At 33.2% G+C, this 22,930-nt stretch overlaps 2 protein-coding genes across 3 annotated transcripts; one reads left to right on the top strand and one right to left on the bottom strand.

The window, feature by feature from the left end:
* The first annotated feature begins 14,830 nt into the window (after nucleotides 1-14,830).
* Nucleotides 14,831-17,563, top strand: LOC109176127. 2 transcript variants are annotated; one of them, XM_019325560.1, is made up of 2 exons: nucleotides 14,831-14,995; nucleotides 15,355-17,563. In XM_019325560.1, exon 2 carries the CDS (start codon nucleotides 15,436-15,438, stop codon nucleotides 17,278-17,280), a length of 1,845 nt encoding a protein of 614 aa, XP_019181105.1. In that variant the 5' UTR covers nucleotides 14,831-14,995; nucleotides 15,355-15,435; the 3' UTR covers nucleotides 17,281-17,563. The 2 variants fall into 2 exon arrangements, with proteins under 2 accessions (XP_019181105.1, XP_019181104.1); XM_019325559.1 differs by having other exon boundaries at nucleotides 14,831-15,123.
* A 112-nt stretch (nucleotides 17,564-17,675) lies between these two features.
* LOC109175271 (adenylate kinase, chloroplastic) lies at nucleotides 17,676-22,469 on the bottom strand. The gene is made up of 7 exons (XM_019324506.1): nucleotides 22,176-22,469; nucleotides 21,986-22,084; nucleotides 21,432-21,560; nucleotides 21,158-21,292; nucleotides 20,828-20,974; nucleotides 19,178-19,252; nucleotides 17,676-18,086 (listed from the first exon to the last, which is right to left on the bottom strand). The coding sequence occupies exons 1-7, from the start codon at nucleotides 22,371-22,373 to the stop codon at nucleotides 17,982-17,984; spliced, it is 888 nt and encodes a 295-aa protein (XP_019180051.1). The 5' UTR covers nucleotides 22,374-22,469; the 3' UTR covers nucleotides 17,676-17,981.
* Nucleotides 22,470-22,930: the final 461 nt, after the last annotated feature.

Raw genomic sequence — 22,930 nt, 5'->3', positions numbered from 1 at the left:
GGAAGCATCAACTTTTTCAATTATTTGGTTCTTAATGTATGTGTTTGTTTGCCGTTGACACCTCTAATATGTGACAATTATGTGGCTCTCTTTGATGGTATCTTACATGATCGAATGCTGGTGGTGGAGTAGTGACTTTAGATTACAATATATGAAAAAAGTATATTGAACAGATATATACTATCTTGTGCTCAGTTGGCATCTTTATGGCGGGGTTACAACAAATGGATATAGTATATTGAATATATTTTCGGTGGAATTGTATTTATTGCCTTGTTTGAGACATAAATAAAAACGTTTACAAATTTTATAATTAAACATAAAGTATACTCATGACATAGTAGAAATTTTATAAATTTAATAGTTAATAATTATCTTTCATTCTCATTTTGTAAACATAATACACCAATTAAATTGTCAATTTAATAATATAAAAGATTTTCTTTTTTTAAAAAAGATTGTATATACACACACACAAATTGTAGGCTTTAAACTTTAAACGGGAGACTCACAATATCTTGCATTATATTAGGAAGATTTTGTGCGACAAGCTCGATTGATGATATGGTATTGACAAGAATTAAATGTGTGACTTTTTTAGGGGCAAAAATTATGTTTCACCCACTCAGTCACTTCTTTGGACTTTTGGAGATAATGTAGTTTAATTTAGTTATTATATTGAAAGTGATGTTAATGGTAGTGTGTTTGACCAACAAGGAATTGTTGAAATTGGTGGAATCATGAGGAACTACTTGGGTGAGTAGATTTGTGGATTTAAGTTTGGAGTTGGGTTTGCAACAAGTCTTCTGAAAGAAATTTAAACTATTTATCATGGCATTTTTACTTCCATTTGCTTGAAATTTAGAAATTTAGACCAGTGTGACGTCATTACTCAATTGGTTAATTTGTATATTTAATTATCACGATAGTTTTTTTTTTAAAAAAAAAATTATCATAGAATTGACCAATAAATGAGAAATAATAATGAATATAACGAATTTAATAGGTACATAAGGCGATGAAAATTAAGATGTAATTTTTTTTAAAAAAAAAATATTTATTTTAAGCTAAAATATTGGTCTTTAAATGTTTTTTTTTTCAAAAAAAAAAAATAAAAAAGCATCTTGGATAGTTGAGTTGGTGACAAGACTAAACCTAGGTTGTTATGTGATTCCAAATGTGAAAAATGGCATTTTTGGATGGAATATAATTTCTGCCGACTAAGCTTCTCCAACAAGGTGAGGCTTCACCTTCTAGAATAGTGCCACTATATCACCAATTTTGTATTTTCATATTTTATTCTATTTTATCAAATATCTTGTTACTCCATTTTTAACTTATTCCTTGGAGATATTATACGTTTGCATTAAATTGACTTCATACTTATCTCCATTTTAATTTTTGTATGTATAATTATTAATGGAATTTTTTACACTCCAAATAGTACTCTATATATACTTATTTCACGTGATCTGCATTAATTGAAAAAATATATATAACTAACAAATTAGAACAATTAATAAGTGCTACAATTCTTCAATCTCATCTACCCAAAAAAGAACAATTAATAAGTGGGTTATTAATTCATTCATAATGTTGAATGATTTAGTAACATATTAAATAACGACAATTTAAATACATATGGATTTCAATACTTTCTTTTTACGAAAATTTATTGATAAATTAAATACTTATAAATTTTAATAATTTATCTACAAAATTTTCCTTTTGTAAATTTTAAGTTTTTTGGAATTCCGTATAAAAATATTTGTCTATTTTATGTTGGATTGATGAGCTAGATTTGTGGACATAGTGATAAATTGATAATAATATTTTGACTAGGTAGGGCCAGGCCACCAGAATGTCTCATTCAATTCTGAAAGAGATAAATACGGAGTAAATAAACAGAAATGAGTATATATTTTATTTTAATTTATTTACAAAAATAATAATTAATCAGTTATTTGGATTTGTCATGCACGACTTTTGTTCTGCGGTCATACAAACAATATGATCAGCTGTGGTGGTCACTTTCTCAATCAGTTCAAAAAAGTAATTTATCGAATAATATTGGATTATCTTTACTACAACTAGCTTGAAATAATAATAATAATAATAATAATAATAATAATAATAATAATAATAATAATAATAATAATAATAATAATAATAATAATAATAATAATAATAATAAAACACCGTTTTGTTGTAACTAAATATCACACTACTCTATCCAGGGGCAGAGCCAGGATTTGTTGGTGCGGGAGACCGGATCATGTTCTAATGCTTGAATATCAAACTTCTCATTGATTTCAACTCTTTGAGCTTTTTCAGGACAACTTTCAGAATTCAATGGTTCAATACTTGAAAATGGATTTACTTGAGATGTTGAATCTTCAGAATTTTTTCTTTTAAAGAAAAGATCAGATCTTTGTGTGTTTTTTCATTTCAACTTAATCTTCTCATGTTCGCATGGTTAATTTTTTTGACAAATCAATTAAATAAACTAAACCCAAATGAAAAAAAAAAAAGAATAAATAGAGAAAGATTAAAGTAATAGAAATTTAAAGATTTTGGTAGCAAAATGATAATTTATTATATTATGATAAGCACGATTGTAATGATACTAAAAATAAAAACACACAATTTTAATGTATTTCATTTTCCTTAGCACTTAGAAGTAAGAACATATAGTAGTACACTACTTTACACTTATTTTCGTTATGCACTAGTATTCAAATCATTATGCACTTATAACATACACAGTAACTACATACTGCAGTCATTTTCAAAACTCATCAAATCACCTAATTTCAAACTCATCAAATGCCCATTTAGCCATTTCATTATGATTTATGCACAAGTATTCAAATTCTAGCAAATCCTATTAAACTTTTAAAAGTAAAAACATACACTAACCAAAGGAGAAGTGGAGAACGCCGACACTCGTAGCCGGTAGCCTGAGTTTACCGTGGTTGCCGTCGTAAGTCGTCAACTGAGGAAACGAAAGAGAGAATTTAAACTATTTAGGTATTTATACCCCGAGCTTACCGCGGTTGTTGTAACTTGTGAAGATGATGAATTCATTTCCAATAAAAGATTAATTCTTAAAAAAAAATTCAAAAATTTAAAGAATAAAAAGGAAATAGAAAATTACACATATACTTGCAAGTAAAAAATTGAAGAGAATTTGTTGTTTGGAATATTTTCCGCGTCTGCCGGTCTGTGTACTGTGTTTGCTTTTTTGATTTGTAAATTTAGAATTTGAATGGTTTGAGAATTGAGATGATTTGCGTACTCTGAAAGTATTCTTTTAGGTGGAAAAATGTTTGGTGGGCCACACTCCCACACAATGACACTAGCTTAGCTATTATAATACTAACTAATACAAAAAAAAAAAATATATATATATATATATATATATATATATATATTGGGGAGGGGGGCAAGCTGCCAATGTCCATGAGGTGCTGCTCTATACTAACATTAAAAATAATTTCTCTGGGGAGGGGCAAGGCCCCCTCTTACTATCAGGTGGCTCCGCCACTGACTCTATCAAGACTATGTGGTCTAATGATACTCGAGTTGGATTTCCATTTGAAAAGTTGTAAAATGGAAAGGGTGTAAGTTCGAGCCTCAGTGGATGCGTAAAAGTTATCAGCATCTTTGTTACCACGCATAAGACGGGAGTGGTGTAGACAACCTCAAACCTGTGAGTAATATTATTATTTTTATGCTTATAACCTATAATTAGTTTTATATGGTTAGAATAAGTCTTCTGCTTGTATCCTGTTAGATAGGAGTATTTAGAGATAGACTCAGATATATTCTCATGTAATCTTATCGTCCAGTATTGAATTGAATTTTGAATTCTCATCTGGTATCAGCCTAACCAACTCCCAAAATCATTGTGAACAAGGCTGCCTGAGACCCGAGTTCGATTTAGCAGCCCCATTTGTATTGAACTTATGCCAACCTGATTGGCGGCAGCCATTGAACCCACAGAGAACTGACTTTGTTCGTATGCCCAGGTTTCGACAGCTTGAGAAGCCACCCACCCAATTGACATTCGCCAAAGGTGTTGTCACCTTCTAATTGATAAGTATGTGGTAAATTAAGCATCTCCAGTTTCATTTAAGCAAACTTTTGATTGCCTCAATCAAATGATAATGAAATTCTAATAAGGTCATATTTTAACATTTTAAGATGGTATAATTAAACATCTCGAAAAAACATTTACAAATTCATGAAACTATTATTGGATTTGCTTAAATTGAAGTGAAAAAAATTATTTGATAAGATACATATTAGGATTAGAACTAGAGATATTAGCCACATATACAATTGGGCTAATTAATTAAAGTAAATTAGCCAAGATAAGTAGTTGGCTAATCATTTTAATGAATCATTGGCTATCCTGGTTGCAAGCAATTAATCCAAGGAAATTGAATTTTGGAAAGAAGGATAGCGTGTGGCCAGACTAAGTCCACCAATTATTATATTAAAAAGTTGAAGTTGCTATATAATTTTCATTGTTAACTATAGAGTCAGAATTATATTATATCACATTTCAAATAAAAAATTATAATTATTTTATATGAATAAGGAAAAAAATAATAATTCAAATTAACCACCAAACTACATGCAAAAGTGTAATAGAAGTATAGAACCATCCAACAAATAAAAAGTACAATTAGATATATGATATAGTGATGTGTCCAAAGTTATACCATTCAACCAAATTTGACATGTCTTTAGGTCATTGCTTCTCTATCCTTAACCTTCGAAACTTCACCAAACAACTCAATATTTTCAATACAATTAATATCCCATTTTCAAAACATTTATCAAAAGTTGCAGTTATCGTATTAAAAAATTATTATTTTATAATTTGTTATAATACTTTTAAAAATGGAACGAAAATTATGTAAATTGGAAAATGAAATGAATATTAATAATTAACTGAAAATTAAAATAAAAAAAATAAAAATTAAGAATGGACATTTGCCTAATTTATAAAAAAAATATTAAACAGTGATAAATAAAATCTCCAAAGTTACAGCACTGCATGTGTACATTTACACATTAGCTATTAATTTGACCAATTATTTGTTCAAATTCAAGCAATGATAACATCAAAACACATAAATGATTCAATCACATTTCAATTGCACTATATAATATTTGATGTTCTAATATAAATAATTATATATCGATTCCGTGCATCGCACGAGGACAAATACTAAAAAATTAAAACAAAAATAGGAGCAGCAGTGCGAGGCTGCATATAGCTAAAGACTGGCAATTGCATTTGCTCTCTTGAACACTAACATGGGAGCTGATATCCGGCCTCTTTATAATGAATCTTGATGATAAGGGATAAAATTGTCTGGATTGTGTGTTCAACGCAAATTATGCTGTGTAACCGTGTGCACCATACGGCTGCAAAAACGACGTCGTTTTGACTAAAAATGCGTCTTCTAATTTAAAAAAAAAAATAGGTTCGATTCTCGGTAATAGCATTTTTTGTGCATAATTTGAATTATATATCCACAAATTCATAACTATATACTCACAAGTTCATAACTATATATCCACAAATTTATAAGGAATAAGGTTCAAATTGGCCACTGAACGTAACCTGAAAATGCAATTAGGCCACTGAACGAACAAAAAGTGCAATTAGGCCACTGAACACTCCAAAAACATGCAATTAGGCCATTGAACTCTCCAAACGTATGCAATTTCACCGGATAACAGGTTACCATCAATTTTAGCAGGTTACCTGCTTACGTGGCAGCTGAGTTGGCATTTTTAATAATTTTTAAATAATTTTTAATAATTAATTTTAATAATAAATTTTATAAAAAATTGAAAAAAATTAAATAAAAAAATAAATAAAGTCGTTTTTATTTTTTTAAATTTTTTTAAATAAAAATTTATTATTAAAATTTATTAAAAATGATTTAAAATTTATTAAAAATGCCAACTCAGCTGCCACGTAAGCAGATAACCTGCTAAAATTGAGGGTAACCTGCTATCATGTGAAATTGCACATTTTTGGAGTGTTCAGTGGCCTAATTGCACTTTTTTTTTCGTTCAGTGGCCTAATTGCATTTTCAGGTTACGTTCAGTGGCCAATTTGAACCTTATTCCAATTTATAACTATATATCCACAGTGAATGAATAACACAAAATCCAAAATGAATGAACTAAAAATCCAAAATGAATGAACCAAATATCCAAAATGAATTAACTAAATATCCACAAATTCATAACTATATATCCATAATAATTCATAATTATATATCCACAATAATGCTATTGAGGGGAATCGAAACTGATTTTTTTTTAAATGAAACGCGCGTTTTTAATTAAAACGACATCATTTTGCAACCGTGTGCACCATGCACAGCATAACTATTGTGTGTTCAAGATCCCAAAATGATAGAACCCTAAAAAACATCATTTAACACAACATATATTATATTATTCAAACGCAACACACAGCTCGAGCGGTGCATACTTTTCCTGCAATCGTTATGCCTTGGACCCGTGTCCAGCATGCTTGCTGGACACGGGTAACAGTGCCGTTAGGCACTGTTATCTCCTCTTTTTTTTTTTTTTTTTTTTTTTTTTCCAGATCACTTTGTTATAGAAGTATATGTTCATAATTTTATTACTATATGTTAATAACTATACATTCATAACTCCATAACTGTACGTTCATAACTCTATAACTGTACATTCATAACGTCATAACTGTACATTCATAACTCCATAATTGTACATTCATAATTTTCGAAGCTCTATGTTCACAATTTTAGAGCTCTATGTTCATAATTTTATCACTATATGTTCATAATTGTAAGTTCATAATGTTAGAGCTCTTTGTTCATAATTCGATCAATAACTGTACATTCATAATTCCATAACTGTAGATTCATAATCTCATAAATGTAGATTCATAACTCCATAACTGTAGATTCATAACTCTATAACTGTACATTCATAATCTTCGAAGCTCTATATTCACAATTTTAAAGCTCCATGGTCATAATTTTATCACTATATATGTTCATAATTGTAAGTTCATAATGTTAGAGCTCTGTGTTCATAATTTCATAATTGCATAACTGTACATTCATAACGGCATAACTGTACATTCATAATAAAAAAAAAAAAATTAACGCCGTTAACGGCAAAATGCGCGCGAATTTTTTTTTTTATAACTAAATGACGCGTTTTTTTTAAAAAACGATGTCGTTTTGGGCCCATGTCCACAATTCATTGTGGACACGGGTCCAGGGCATAATTTGCCCTTTTCCTGCTGATAATCTATCATGAAGGCCCATCATATTAGCCCTAAGTAGCCCACCGCTGACAAATGGCAGGTACTTAACTCCAGTAAACTGTGAGTTATTTGGAATGAGCAAAAATGGAGGGTAGTGGACATATATGAGCAATTTTTAATTTAACTCTTCTACATTTTTAGGAAAAACTCCATTGAGACTTGCGTTTCGGGTAAAAACGTAAATCCCAATAAAATTTCTTAAATTAATAGAAAGCATCTTTTTCGTGTAAAATACGAGAAACACAAGTCATATTTGTGTTTCTCGTATTTATACCACAAACGCAAGTAAAACTTATGTTTTTCGTATGTCGTATTGAATGTTGCGTTTCTCGATGTGACATATATTTCTGCATATAAAATTTTGTGACATCTTTCATCTTTGCATTTCATAATGGGAATGCTCTAATATTTGTCACATGCCTTTTGGCGATTATTATATTTTAGAATAAGGTTTAAATTGGTCACTGAACGTAACTTGAAAATGTAATTAGATCATTAAACGAAAAAAAAAAAAAAAAAAGAAGGTGCAATTAGGTCACTGAACACTCCAAATGTTAATCTTCTATCCGGTGAAATTGCATACATTTGGAGTGTTCAGTGGCCTAATTGCATTTTTTATTTTTCGTTCAGTGGCCTAATTGCATTTTCAGGTTATGTTCAGTGGTCAATTTGAACCTTATTCCTTATATTTTTCAAGTGTTTTGTTAATGATAAAAGGGAAAATGATATTTTTTACCCTTGAATTATAGGTTTATAGTTCTTTTTTCTCCTGAGGTATTTATGTACCCATATTTGCTCCTCAATTATTTTAAAAGTGACATTTTTCCTCTTTAGATGTTAAATAGACATTTTTACTCTTAAAATAATTATTTCATTTATTTTTTTATCCATTAAATCATTGCTTATATGTAGGGATGACCACGGTTTGATTTGAACCGAACCAAACACCATAGCCACCGAACTAAAGCAATAGGGTGGTTCTTGTTACGATTCAAAACTATAAAAAATAAAATAAAATAAAATAAAATAATTGTTAAATTTAGACTATTTTAAAATAAAAAAAAAATAGAATTTACAAAAATACATAATAAATAAATTTTGAATCGGCAATTTAAACCGAAACTGGAATTAGAATAAATGTGGACTAGAATTGAACAAATTTATTATTTACAAACGGTGTTTATAAATCTGTTCGATTATGATTTGTATTTACTCTTGTTGGTTTTACGGCCTTGGGTAGCCATTTGACGGGCCAACACTACCGTAAAACACTAGGGTTTGTGAATAAACAAGAGAATAAATAGCTCCGATGTCCTATTTCCAATTCAAAAGCATACTAACTTTGAACATTTTAATACTTTTGGGAAGAAAACATAAGAATTTGAATTAGAAAAAATGATAAACATAACTATAAAACTCATTTTGTATATGAAAGATATATGATGATGGTCTAAAAGGGTAGTTGAGTTGGTGGAGTATGATTCTCATACTAGAAGGCTACGCGACCAATTCTTACCAATTTAGTGTATGCGATTTATCTCTTTTATGTGGTATACATCATTGAATAATGATTACAATTATAATTTTTCTGGTCACAAAAAAAAATGATAATGGATGATAACTTTCTTTGTTCTTCATGACAGTAATAAAAAGCATTCATATGATGCCCTATATGTATGTAAATCATGTGATCAAAAGTCGTTTTTAAAATGATTATGGGGGTGTTTGGTAGATATATAATTGTTGCGGATAGCTGTTAGCTGATTGGATTAGTGAGTTTGTTTAGTTGAAAATATTGACAAATTGTAGAAAGATGTTTGATAAATTTGCGGTTAGCTGATTATATGCAAAATGACTTTCTTAAAAATCTAATCGAAAAAACTGTTTTGAACAGCCTTTTGAATTTTAGTCTTTTGGAGCAATAAGCTGTTACAAAAAACTAATTAATCAAACACTTATATTAATTGTTTAACTAAATCAATGCAAATAACCAATAGTGGTCAAACAAACCAAAAGGCTAAATATATATTCAAATATTTTGATTTTATACTTTATAATTTTACGAAAAGAAATAAAATAAAAGGATTATAGGAGGGTATTAAAAGAAAGGAAAAAATTGTACAAGGGTTAGCTTGACTTGCTTATAAGTTAGTATATATATATATATATATATATTAAACTTATCAAATTGTTTTTTTTTTTAATTAGCGTATATAATTGGGGTCGATTCTATAGAAGAAAATGACATATATATAATGGTGCAGGGCCAAGTGGGTGATTGGACATAGAACTATCAAAATGGGCTTAGCTCGTCGGGTTAACTCGTTTCATCCCGTCTTTTCTTTGAATTTTATGACATGTCACACTATATGGTTGGTAATTATTTTAACTTTGATGCGGTAAATACAGTCGTTTCCACATATACGTATGAATGGTAGGGTCGGATCGTATGTGGATCTTTGAATTGTTGTTTGTTGGTTTAAGATGTTGAGCTTAGAAAAGGTGACAGTGGGTCAGAGGTCCCGAGCTGACAATGGTTTGTGAAAAATGGCAAAACTCCCCTCTCTGACATTTAATGCAATATTTATAGGGGGTAAAGGGAACACATGCCGGAAGCTCAGCATGCACAACATCAGTTACCCATGCATAGGGAAAGATCGCAGGCTTTGCTGATTCTCCCACATGTGCTAAGATTCCTAATGTCCTTGTTTTTGTTACGAATGGGTTGAACTAACGGAATAAGGCTTAACTTTCTAAGTGGATGAGGTCAGATAGTTTGTCCTAGCCTAAGATGGTCGGGGCGGATGTCAAGACAGGCGAATACTACTACCAGCTGAGCCCCTGCTCGGTCCGATATCTATCTTCGGGTCAATCAGCTTTGAGGTCGGTTATGGTTGGGAATATAATAGTCATTCCCGGCACCCTAGTTGGCTACCAAGCAGGCACGCGGTACATACAGGTAAGTAGCCCGGAGAATATTCTATATCAAACTTATATAATTCGAGTTTAATTAATAGAAATTTATAATAAATATTGTGCTTTTCAATCACAATTCGCAATTCCTCTTCTTAAATTAATGTAGGGTGAGGAGGAAAATTGCTAATTAGGATTGATCTTAGGGCTTAAATCCGTTTATTCAATTCATGCTCAACACTCAAATTGAGATCTTAAGTTGAAAAAGACAAAAATACTCTTAAAATTTTAGATTTCGACATGTCTTAAACGAAAACTCCTCAAAAACCACAATAGAAATAAAGTACTAAGAATGCTCTTAATCAACGAACATTCCCCTGATGTTGTCAAAGGTTGTCCAAATACTCAAATGTTCCAACTGGATCTATCCCTCTCAACGTCCCAACTCTTTTTTGTCCCCATCCAACTAAAGGGTTATATTGTCAAGATCTTGTGGTCTAATGGCACCAAGTTTGGACTTTCATATGGGAGACTGTAGCTTTAAGCGGATACGACATTGAATCTTTGTACTTCAATAAGTTAAGAAAGTAGTTTATGAACAAATACTACATTGTAATAGGGTGAGTAACATTCAGGAAAAAAAAAAGGTTATATTAAGAGTGATTGGACAGGAGTAATGAGAAATATAATCAAAGTTGAAACTATCATATCGTATCTGCTCAGAGTGCTCAGTTCCCGGCGGAGGCGATCAGCTAGCTCCGCCGCCACGCGCTGCCTGAGTGCTCAACAGTACACGCTATGCATTTCCCGCCGCGGAAGCCATTGCTGTTAAATATGCTCTGCAAGACTCCATAGCCCCTTTTGAGCTCTCAGTCCAACAACTAATAGATTGGTTCCCAATAAAATACCCAGATTGTGTCAGTAAGATTGATAAAACAGGGACATTAAGATGAAATATGTTTTTGAATATGCCAAACAATTTGGACTATGTGAAGCTAAATTCTATGGGTATAAAGGACGCAGAGAGGAGGGCGAATTCAGCAACACTTATGGTGTACGTACACTTACCCCTTAGCTTCTTTTTCAATTCCCTTTAGATTCCGTTTTGAAAAGCATGAAAATGATTTCTGAAAAATGTTTTTGGAAAATGAGTCATTTTCCTTTTCGGTGTTTAGTTGCATTTTGAAAAACCAAAATGAGTAAAATTGTATTTTTAATATTTAGAAAAAATGACTTCCCCAAATTTTGGGAGAAATCATTTTCTGCCAACTTCATTTTCAAAAAATACTTTTCAAAAGTCATTTTTCGAATTTTCACACTGAATTTAATTTAATTAATTTGTTACTTAATATATATTTTGAAACGTTCAATTCACTGAACACTGCCGCACCCTGCATATAATCGCTAGCTGGATTATATTATTTTACATACATATATTATATTATTGTCATGCATTTGATTTGATTTTTTTTTTGTCATATATAGTTGGATAAATATTATATAGAAGACTTTGGTGAGTTTTACATAAAGGAGTATGGCACGTTATGGCACAGTGAAGAGGCAAGTGTTCTGCGCCAAATTGAAAAACAACCTCTTGTTGGAAGAATTAAAGTTTATAATAGCTTTATAAACCTTATTAAGGGGGAGGTTAGTACAATGCGTTATTAATTTTGGCCATAAATATTTCACTTTAATTTGTTCAATTCGTTTGAAAATATAGCTAACTTTAATTTATATATATATATATATATATATATATATATATATATATATATATATATATATATATATATATATATATAATTTTTACAGATTTATACAGGACATTCTTCTAACGAGAAAAAACTAGGCATACACTCAAATATTGGTGGTTGGATATGGTACATACAATGGAATAGACTACTATCATGTGAAGAACTGCTGGGGAAAGGAATGGGGTGCCGAAGGTTTTGTAAAGGTGAAGAGAAGTCTTATACGATATTTTATGTATCCGGAAAAAATTTATTGTGTGAAATCAAATGTTACTAGTTAAGAAGATCAAATGTTGAATCTATCTTCAATTAGTATCTAAAATTGAGTGAAGATAAATTGCAGAGGATGGGACATTGGATTTGAGGGACAAAATCTCATTTCTTTGTATTATTGTTGCATAAATATTAATACTCAATATTTATTTTTAGGGCAAAAAGTGCTTTTTTTTTTCCTTATTTTCATTTTAATTCAATTGGTATGTTTTACGTTTCGATCTATTGGCGTAGATTAAAATTTAAAGAAAATGGAACCAAAAAGAAAATGGAAGAGTGAGATAGGAATTTTCCTTTTGTACTTTGGGCCCCAGCTCTGATCCCGAGGCCAGATGGCAGTCAAAATGTTTGGAGGACAGCTGTCTAGTTGTAAACGGAAAATTCCACACGACCACACCTAGTGCATGGCCTGTTTGGTACAATGTAGTTTGGTTGTAAAAGAATTGAAATTCAATGAAAGCTGAAATTACATTGTTTGGTTGGAGGGAATTGCAATTCCGCTGAATTGCAATTCCCTCCTTTTGCTGAATTACAATTCATGCCTCCACCCTAGGAATTACAATTCCATGCTTTGTGGAATTGCAATCTCATTAAAAATTACCAATTTACCCTCATTAGCATTATTATATTAATATTATATAAGGGCATTTTAGTATTTATTTACTTCTTCCCTCTCAATTCCTCATCACCCTATTTCTTTCTACCAAACAATGTAATTTAAATTCCCACTTTATTCTTTTCCCACCGAATTACAATTCCTTTCCCTCATAATTCCTTCCTTCCAACCAAACGTCCCGTAAGTTTTAAATTCACTCGGAGTATATATAGTAATACTTATTCTTCTTCCAAAAGGTTAAATTCTAACCTTTAGGTCCTGTACATTTCAACCTGACAGAGTATTTGAAAGGAATCACGGTGACTCAGTGATACTATTTACTGCAAGAGTGCAGGGGCTGGGTCACTTGACCCCTCTAATTTTTTTTTTTAATAGTATAATACTTTTTTTTTTAGAAAGTGATTAAAAGTCAATTAGCCCCACGAACTTTTAAAAAGTTCAATTGAACACACGATTTTTTGTCTGACTCCATTAACTGGTAACTTCTCCGATAAGAAACGGTAATTGCCTCCGTAAAGGAAGGGGGATACCCATACAATCTACGCCTACACTGAAACTCAAAACCTAAACCTCCCACATAGGGAAGCAATCCAATACCAGTGGACCACAAGTCACTTGGTCATCCTTAGACTATTTCTTTATAATGCACCTTGACTTAATCGTACAATACACCTTAAATCCTTAAATTATGCTTATGTGGAAGGGGGAAATACAAAAAATAATACATAAGCAGGTGAAAGGATAGATTTACCCCTTCATTTAAAGTTCAATTAACCGTATTTTGATGAAAAGAACTCAATTGAAAATCAAGGGACCTAAAGTGTCAAAATTAAAAGTCAGAGACTAATTTTAAAAAATCAATATAGTCAAAGGACAATTGCTGAAATTAACTCTAAAAAAAATCATATTAAGTACAAAATTAACTATTAAAAGATTGAAATATGTATCATTTAAATTCAATGATTATATAAACTAGACAAATGTGAATAGCCATTATGGCAAATCAGGAATCATCCTAATTTTTTTACACTCAATCCGATCAAGCTATTAGCTATTACTCTTCCATCTCACTTTATTTATCCTACTTTAAAACCTAAAAAAAAAAAAAAAACAAAAAAAAAACAACAAAAAAAAAAAAACAAAACAAACAAAACAAACAAACAAACAAACAAACAAACAAACAAAAAAAAAACAAAAAACTATCACGAAATCATATCAACTTTTACTAATTACCATCTTTTTATTTTAACTTTTCTTTATGATAATACGATGGTCTCAATTCATTTCATTATTATTATTATTATTATTTTTGGAAATAAATTGTAAGATTTCACTAATCAACATCAATTGATAAAGCATTATAAAGGAATGTAGGAGGACTATTTGTCCACTCCCTACAACTAGGGTTGACGATGGCATCTTGGGCTAACAAATGAGTTACCTTATTCACTAATCATTTTACAAATATAAAGTTAACTCTAAAAAAGTCATTAGCTAATTTTCGAATATCTTTAAAAACAAAATCAAAAGAAGAGTTGCTACAAATATTTTTTAGTCATTGAATAACAAGCAAGGCATCCGACTCAACTTGTATATTATCAATGCCCCTACTCTTTAACCTATTCTCTCAAATACTGCTTACTAAATCACTAAACTAAATTTGTACCAGCAATACCTCAATTTTTAAAGTACTCCGTAGTAAAGAAAATACTGTAAACAATTTAAAAAAAAAAAAATTATTCCGCCAAACACCAGATGACAATTCTGTGACTCCCCTTGAGGAATGTTAGCTTATAACGGAGTCAATAGTATTTAAAATAAAAAATAAAAAAATTCATTCCAACTTTTTTGTATGGACAAGGCTAGACATGTCATTTTCTACAAAAGTTGTACGGCAATATCTTATATCTTCATTTGGTTCCTTCCCCTTATACCCCGACTGCATCGAGGCCTTTCTTCCTCGTTATCGGATTTGGCCTAGCCTAGGGTTCTCTATTTACCCTTCACATTCGCCTTATTTACACTTCCATCCTTCAATCTTCCTCCTCACCACCACCGTTATCCATCTTCCCAGCACTATTTTACATGGTATTTGAATAAATCTTGTGTAGTTTAGCTACTATCGCTCCCCATTGTCAGCCAATAGATCTTTGTGGCACTGCAAAATCGAAGCTTTAAGCTGGATTGACCCGAATTCGCGGCCCGATTTGGTGTCGGTAAGCTCAAGCCTCGGGTTTAACTGGTGTAATATCCTCTGAGCTACATTCAATTTATTTCCGTATCAAATTATATATTTTTTATGCTTTTATGTGTGTGCTAATGTTTGTGATAAGTAGGCAATGGGGTTATAGGGATAGGGATGAGTTTGTGATATGATGGAATTTTGAGTTTTTAATCGTACCCATTTTGGTTTCTTGAAAATTTATGGATGTTTTTTTGCTCTCTAGGGATTTAGGTGAATTGGAGAGGAAGGAAGAATGGGTTGCCTTTAAATAAATAGCTGCAGTTGTTAGGGTGTCTAGGTGGTTATGGATGATCCGGCATTAACAACATTAACAGAGGAAAGTGTAACGGTAGCCAGTTTGGATGAGGACCATATATTGGCAATGGGACCTGATTCGGATGCTTTGATACTAGAGCAGCCTCTAGCAATCGGACAAGAATTTCCGGATGTTAATACGTGTAGAAGGGCGTTGAAGGATATAGCAATAGCGTCACATTTTGAAATGAGGATAGTGAAGTCAGACAGGAGTAGGTTTATAGCAAAGTGCTCGAAAGAGGGGTGTCCATGGCGCATCCATGTGGCAAAGTGCCCGGGAGTTCATACGTTTACTGTTAGAACTCTTCATAGTGAGCACACGTGTGAAGGGGTTCAAAATCTTCACCATCAACAGGCTTCGGTTGGTTGGGTTGCAAGATCTGTTGAAGCAAGAGTGAGGGATAATCCACAGTATAAACCGAATGAGATTTTGCAAGACATACGAAACCAGCATGGGGTTGCTGTGTCTTATATGCAAGCGTGGAGAGGAAAGGAGCGGAGCATGGCAGCTTTGCACGGGACTTTTGAAGAAGGGTATAGGTTTCTTCCAGGGTATTGTGAACAGATAAGGAAGACGAATCCAGGAAGCATTGCTTCGGTTGTTGCTACTGGCCAGGATAATAGTTTCCAGCGGCTTTTTGTCTCCTACCGAGCAGCAATTTATGGGTTTATCAATGCTTGTCGCCCACTTTTGGAACTCGATAGAGCACATCTAAAAGGGAAGTATTTAGGTACAATACTATGTGCTGCAGCTGTTGATGCTGATGACACGTTGTTCCCATTGGCAATTGCTGTTGTTGATGTCGAAAGTGACGAGAATTGGATGTGGTTTATGTCCGAATTGCGCAAGCTTCTTGGTGTGAACACGGACAACATGCCGAGACTTACAATACTCTCCGAGAGAACAATGGGTATGATAGACGCCGTGGAGACTCATTTTCCTAGCGCATTTCATGGTTTTTGCTTGCGTTACATCAGCGAGAATTTCAGGGACACATTTAAGAACTCGAATTTGGTGAATATATTTTGGAACGCTGTTTATGCACTCACGGGTGCTGAATTCGAGAGCAAAGTGACCGAGATGGTGGATATTTCACAAGACGTCCTTACATGGTTTCACCATTTTAACCCCCAACTCTGGGCGGTGGCATACTTCGAGGGGGTACGTTATGGTCATTTCTCACTAGGAGTGACCGAACTGTTGTATAACTGGGCCCTGGAGTGTCACGAGCTTCCTATTGTACAGATGATGGAGCACATCCGGCAGCAGATGGTGTCGTGGTTTAATGAACGACGTAATAAGGGAATCAGGTGGACCTCGATTCTTGTCCCATCTGCTGAGAAGAGGATGGGAGAAGCCATAGCCGATGCTCGGTGCTATAAAGTCCTCCGTGCGAATGAAATTGAATTCGAGATTGTATCAACCGAAAGGACAAATATCGTGGACATACGAAGCCGAGTGTGCTCGTGTCGTCGTTGGCAACTCTATGGTCTCCCGTGTGCCCATGCTGCTGCAGCACTCATCTCTTGTGGACAGAACACTCATCTCTTTGTCGAGCCTTGCTTCACGGTACACAGCTATCGCGAAACCTATTCTCAGATAATATATCCTATTCCCGATAGAAGCCTATGGAATGAACCCGGGGAGGGAGCAGAAGGTGGAAGTGCCAAAGTTGACATTACAATTAGGCCACCAAAAACTCGAAGGCCCCCTGGCAGGCCTAAAAAGAAGGTTCTCCGAATAGAAAGTTTGAAACGCCCGAAGAGAGTTGTTCAGTGTGGTCGCTGCCATATGTTAGGCCATTCACAGAAAAAATGCACATTGCCAAGTTGATCTTTGGTTAGTTGTCAATTTTTTGGGGGGGGGGGGGGGAAGGGTGTCCAAATTTTATCAGTCTGAAACTACCATAGAAGTTACTCATCATGTACTGCTAGCTGGATGCATCTTCTTGTAGTTAAGGACAAGCCTAAGACAATTTGCTTGGGCTTTTTGACATGGTCCACCTCTTCTTTGCATATATGGTTGCACCATGTTGTATTTGCTGTGTACCTTGTACTTTACTACTGTAAAACTAATTGTTGTTTAATAACATAGTATTTGCTGCCTGCTTCAGATACTGCTTTGTTTCATTCTAACTTTTTGTTATTGTCAAAATTCCTCAATGTTTTATGTGACTATTTATCATCACACAGCTAGTATGTAATAACAAGAACATATATAGGAGGAGGAAGAACAAGAATAGAATTCCCAATAAAAAGGGTTTCTGCATAAATTTCAGAAAGAGTATGTAATAATGATGCTGCAACATTAACATTAATCTAGTTTGGTTGTTTTCGTTTTTCTTTTCTCGCATCTATACATATAAATGGCAGAACATTTAACATGTTGGTTTAACAACTGCGATGATCAGCACTGCCATTTTGAACCACAAAACCCCAGACACCTCCCCAATCACTACTATTCTTTCTATTTTACTCTGCTGGATTGATTCTCTTTCATCAGAAACATGTATTTATCTTTTTGATCACCATGCTTTATGCTGCCACAGGTCCCAATTTTGATTGCTTTTGTTCAAGGACCTTTGCCAATGCATCATCAATGAGAGCAAACACCTCCACCTTGTTAACACTTCCATCCACCTAATATTACAATAATTCACAAGGGAAATGAACAATTTGTCATTCCACAGAATCAATCATAGCTTCAATTTACTTGCCATGTGAGGTGAAAAATGCAATTTTTTTAGCTTTATTAAGAAAAAAAGACTACAATAATTTTTTCCTTGAAGACATGCATTAGCAAATTATGATATAATGGTCAAGAAATATATTTATACTTAATAAAAAAAATTATCATGTTAAGATGATTTCTCTAACTGATCAAGTGATCATCTTTAATGTATACATTTCAAAATCGGGAGCAGTTTATTTCCACTGTGTTGATACCGAAGTCAAAACATGCATACACTATATGAAAGTATATCCAGTGTTAAAAACTGTCTTATGGGAACTACATCATCAAGGGGTGCATCCAGTTTTATTATGCTCTTTCCTATCGCCAAAGTTTAATATGCTCGCTAAATCCAAACACTTTTTCAGCTGATTTGAGGGAAGAAAAAGGCACTATACTTCCAATTAAACAAAGGCCCTGTTTGGTAAAAAATTGGCCTATAGGCCAATTTTGGCTTATTTGACCACTATTAATTATTTGATTTAGTTAAAATATCAATATAAATGTTTGGTTAATTAACTTTTTGCAACTCCAAAAAGCTAAAATTCAAAAAGCTACTCCAAGCAACTTTTCCAATTAGCTTTTTGAGAAAAGAAATTATACCAAACAGCTATCAGCTAACAGCTAATTTACCAAACACTTTTCTACAATCAGTTAATATTATCAACTATTTATACCATCTAATTAACACAATCAGCTAACAGCTAACAGCCATTTTACCAAACAGGGCCAAAGACCCCCACTACTTGGAGAATGATGATCACCTACCAAAGTCCACTTTAAGCTACCTAGTCCACTTAAGCTACCAATGCTATCCATTGAAAAATTTTAGGTAAGGTCCTGGATTGAAAGGGGTGATGATTATACTTTGTACTTACAGGTTGTCTTTCAGGGCTTATTTTGAGGTTCTCTTCAAGATAATCATAAATGATTGAAGCAGCACCACTTGATTCTCTTCAATAAAATGAGATCAAAGAATAAATCAGGGGACTGCATATACCTTGAAAGTGATATCTTCATACAGCGCAAGTACCGACTCCACATTCTGATTATGAGTCTGTAAACGCAGTTTCACCTGAGAAAAGAAATTGGGAAAAAACAAGCTTGATGATTTTATCAAGTGATCTTTGAGGAAAAAAAACACTATTTATCAGCCAATCTACACAGATGGAGTAAAGCTGGAGAAAAAGGAGAAAAGAAGAAGCGTGTGTTCTGTGTATAAACAAATGTTTCAGAAACACAATGATTCGACAAGTAAACAGGCAAACCAGGCAGAGAAGGAACACCAATTTCATTTTTGGGTTTAGATGGAGTGGGAATTTCAAATATAATTCACCTCATGCCAAAACGTTTTTTCTCTAAATTCAATAAGAGAAATCAGCACTGTTATAAGGGACAGATGACCTTAAGAAGTTCAAAGAACTCTTCTATTTCAGCTGTATCTTTTGGTGGTACCCCCTTGGTATCTTTTAATTTACCTGATACATGCTGAGGAAGTCTTATTTTATTACTATTACATTACATAGTTTTAGATATTAAGAAACTACTAAATAGTTATATAACTTATTACTCTTGATCTTTGAATTAGTTCAGGTAGTTTAATTATTTAAAAACTACCAAATAACTAATCATTCTTTTTTTTTTCTTTTTCTTTTTTTGAAAATGGGAAAAACTTCGATTACTTAAATAGAGTCAAACTCCAAACATCAACAAGCGAAGGAAAATAATTAATCATTCTTAGTTTAGGAATCTTTGTAATCAACCCTATAAAAGGGAGTATTATTTAGAATAAAGGGAAGCAGAAATTCAATCCCAAAAAGGGTCTTAAGTGAATTTTGGGTCTCAAGCAAACCCAGTGTTTTCTTCTTTTCCTTTTCCAACTATTATTCGTTGTTCTTTTTCCTTATGTTTTCTTGCCCGTGACGTAAAATTTATTTATAAAACCAACATTTGCAACCAAAATAAGAGAATAACAAAATTCAGTGCAAACTACAAAGCTCTTGGTTCATCACCCCACCCAGAACCAATCCACTCTTAACATAAATGAGGTTTACATTGAAACCCAGAAAAGTCCATCCAAATCAAAGAAACTAAATTACCCAGTAGGTCGCCTTTCGGCAAATTATGCTATGGAACCGTGTCCACCTTGCAAGGTGGACACGGTTCCAAAACTGTCATAATTGTGAATATAGAGTTCAAACTTCAAAAATTATGAACATAGAGTTCTATAATTATGAACATAGAGTTCTGTAATTGTGAATATAGAGTTCAATAATTGTGAATATGAAGTTCAAAAATTATGAATATAGAGTTTTATAATTATGAACATAGAGTTCAGTAATTATGAACATAGAACCGTGTCCACCTTGCAAGGTGGACACGGTTCCACGGCATAACAATTGGTCACCTTTCAACCCTTATGAATCAGATTGTACAGCACATTCAATTCCATGCACTTAGGTTACGAGATGTTAACTGACAAATAGCAAATCACGTTTGAGCTTAACATCCAGTAGAGATCACAGCACCTTTTGCTCAGATGAACAGCGGCACAGTCAGAGTGAAATCACATCAAACAACATATAACTTTTAAGATACCAGGTTAACCCTCTGTATATTATTTTATAATGCTTGTGCAAACAAAACATACCTTCTCTTCAGTGTCATCAAATCGTTGAGTAAGCCTTTCAGAAATCTCGTCAGATTCTGGAGGAGAATACTTCAAATGGTATATCTTCCCTGTTACTGGGTCCAGCCTGCGGCCTATCACTCTTTCAACAAGTTTTTCTTCATGCACCTGTACATGCAACAGAAATTTTCTCATATTGTGCCCATGGTAAGTTGGTAACTAAATGCAGATTAAAACCAGTATGTTAAAACTTCATTTGAAGCATGTAAAATGACAATGAATTTTAAATATAGGGATTTAATAAGCTATAAAACAAGTGAATGACCACAACTATAGATGGTAGAAACTCACTTCCAAAAGAATGAAGAGATCTGGTTGGAAGCCAAATTCTTGAAGAGCTGTTGCTTGAGATACGCTACGGGGGTATCCATCCAAAAGCCAACCCTTCTCTTGTGAATCTGGTTGCATTAGACGATCTTTGACCATCTGTTCCAAAATGAAAGCCACCAACTTCTATCTATGAGTATTAAATATGCATTTCATTCCATTTCATGTTCCTTCATAACTGTAACAAAAAGATATGAACAAAAGAAGGAACGATATGTGCAAGATTTCAAGTGTGTACCATTACAACTACTTCATCAGGAACTAATTGCCCTTTCTCCATGTATTCCTTTGCTCGCTTCCCGTTTTCTGTCCCTGCAGAAATTTCGGCCCGTAGTAAATCTCCAGCTGAAATGTGCACCAAATCATACTGCAAGGACGTAAGCATGTAAAGAGAAAATTCACTTAAACATGAAAATATAAAGTCAACACTATTACTCTGCATTAAACAACCAAAAGGGAATTGCTAAAATTTGAGAACAAGCTACAAAAGGGTGCCCAACATAAATGCAGACTCAAAGTCAATTCCACCAAGAAAGTAGTCAGAGCTTGTAAACTCTGATAAAATAGAAGTAGCAGATTGAAGTCTGCCCCTTTAACTTCATGAACCCACAACCCACTGATCATTGAAAATTAGTAATTAAATCCTTTAACTAACTGGCGACATTCACGCATTCAATCCCATTTCCAAGCCCAATTTCCCTCCCCGCAAAGAATAAACCTCTCTCTCTCTCTCTCTCTCTCTCTCTCTCTCTCTATCCCAAATGAAGAGAAAAAAAAAAAAAAATACATTACTTTCTTGGTGATGAGCTCACATTGGGTTCCTTTCCCAGAAGCCGGAGCACCCGATATCATTATCCTCAAGGGTTCCGCCTTATTCGCCGATGCCACAACCTTTTCAAAAATTAAAAAAACAATTAACCAAACGTAAAACCTAGTTCAGTCACTAAAAGAAAAATTCAATGTTGCTGCTGTACTTACATACCACGAAACCGGGAGTGTAGGGTTGCGGAGGTCTGGTATGGCGAGGTCGGGGTAGGATTTTATCCAAATGCAGAGAAGAAGACTTGGGAAGTGAGGGCACAGATGTGAGGCGTAGGTGAATAGGAGGAGATGAAAATGAAGAAATCGGCTTCGCGGGTGAGGGTTTGAAGCAGGGCAGAGAGCAGCCGCACGCCGCCATTTAGGTTGACCGGAGAATGGCTGGCTCCTCGCCGGTGTAGTGTTGTTTATATTTCGATGTTATTCAGGGTGTTTTTTGGATGTACGTAGTAATATAATTTTGGACATTTGTGATTTGTGGGAGTGTGACATCAGCGTATAATATACGAGAATAACAAAGGTAGGTATATCGCTCCTTTCAAACAAAAAAAACAAAAAACAAAAAAAAAAAAAAAAAAAGTAGGTATATATTGCCACGTTGGTTGCTTCTTTGCATTTAATATTTTTTACTCGAAAAATACTACTTATATTTTCAAAAATTTTACTCACTTCCACAAATCTTGAATGTAGACATTTTTTTTCTGAACCAAAAAATTTCTTATTCATACTTATCACATCTTGAGTAGAATTTAGAAGTCTCCAGTCCACACAGTAAACAAAAGCAAAAAATTATTTTAAAAAAAATACTAACTAAACTCCCCGCAAAAATTAATTTAACAAATAAATACTCTGTAATAAAGATTTTATTGCCACGTAATAAAAGCAAAACAGAAAAATAATATTTTATTTAAAATTTCA

Source organism: Ipomoea nil, unplaced genomic scaffold (genome assembly GCF_001879475.1).
Source record: "Ipomoea nil cultivar Tokyo-kokei standard unplaced genomic scaffold, Asagao_1.1 scaffold0688, whole genome shotgun sequence".
NCBI classification, from domain to species: domain Eukaryota; kingdom Viridiplantae; phylum Streptophyta; class Magnoliopsida; order Solanales; family Convolvulaceae; genus Ipomoea; species Ipomoea nil.
The sequence above is the reverse complement of the archived record's forward strand: the minus strand, read 5'-3'. Positions and strand labels throughout refer to the sequence as shown.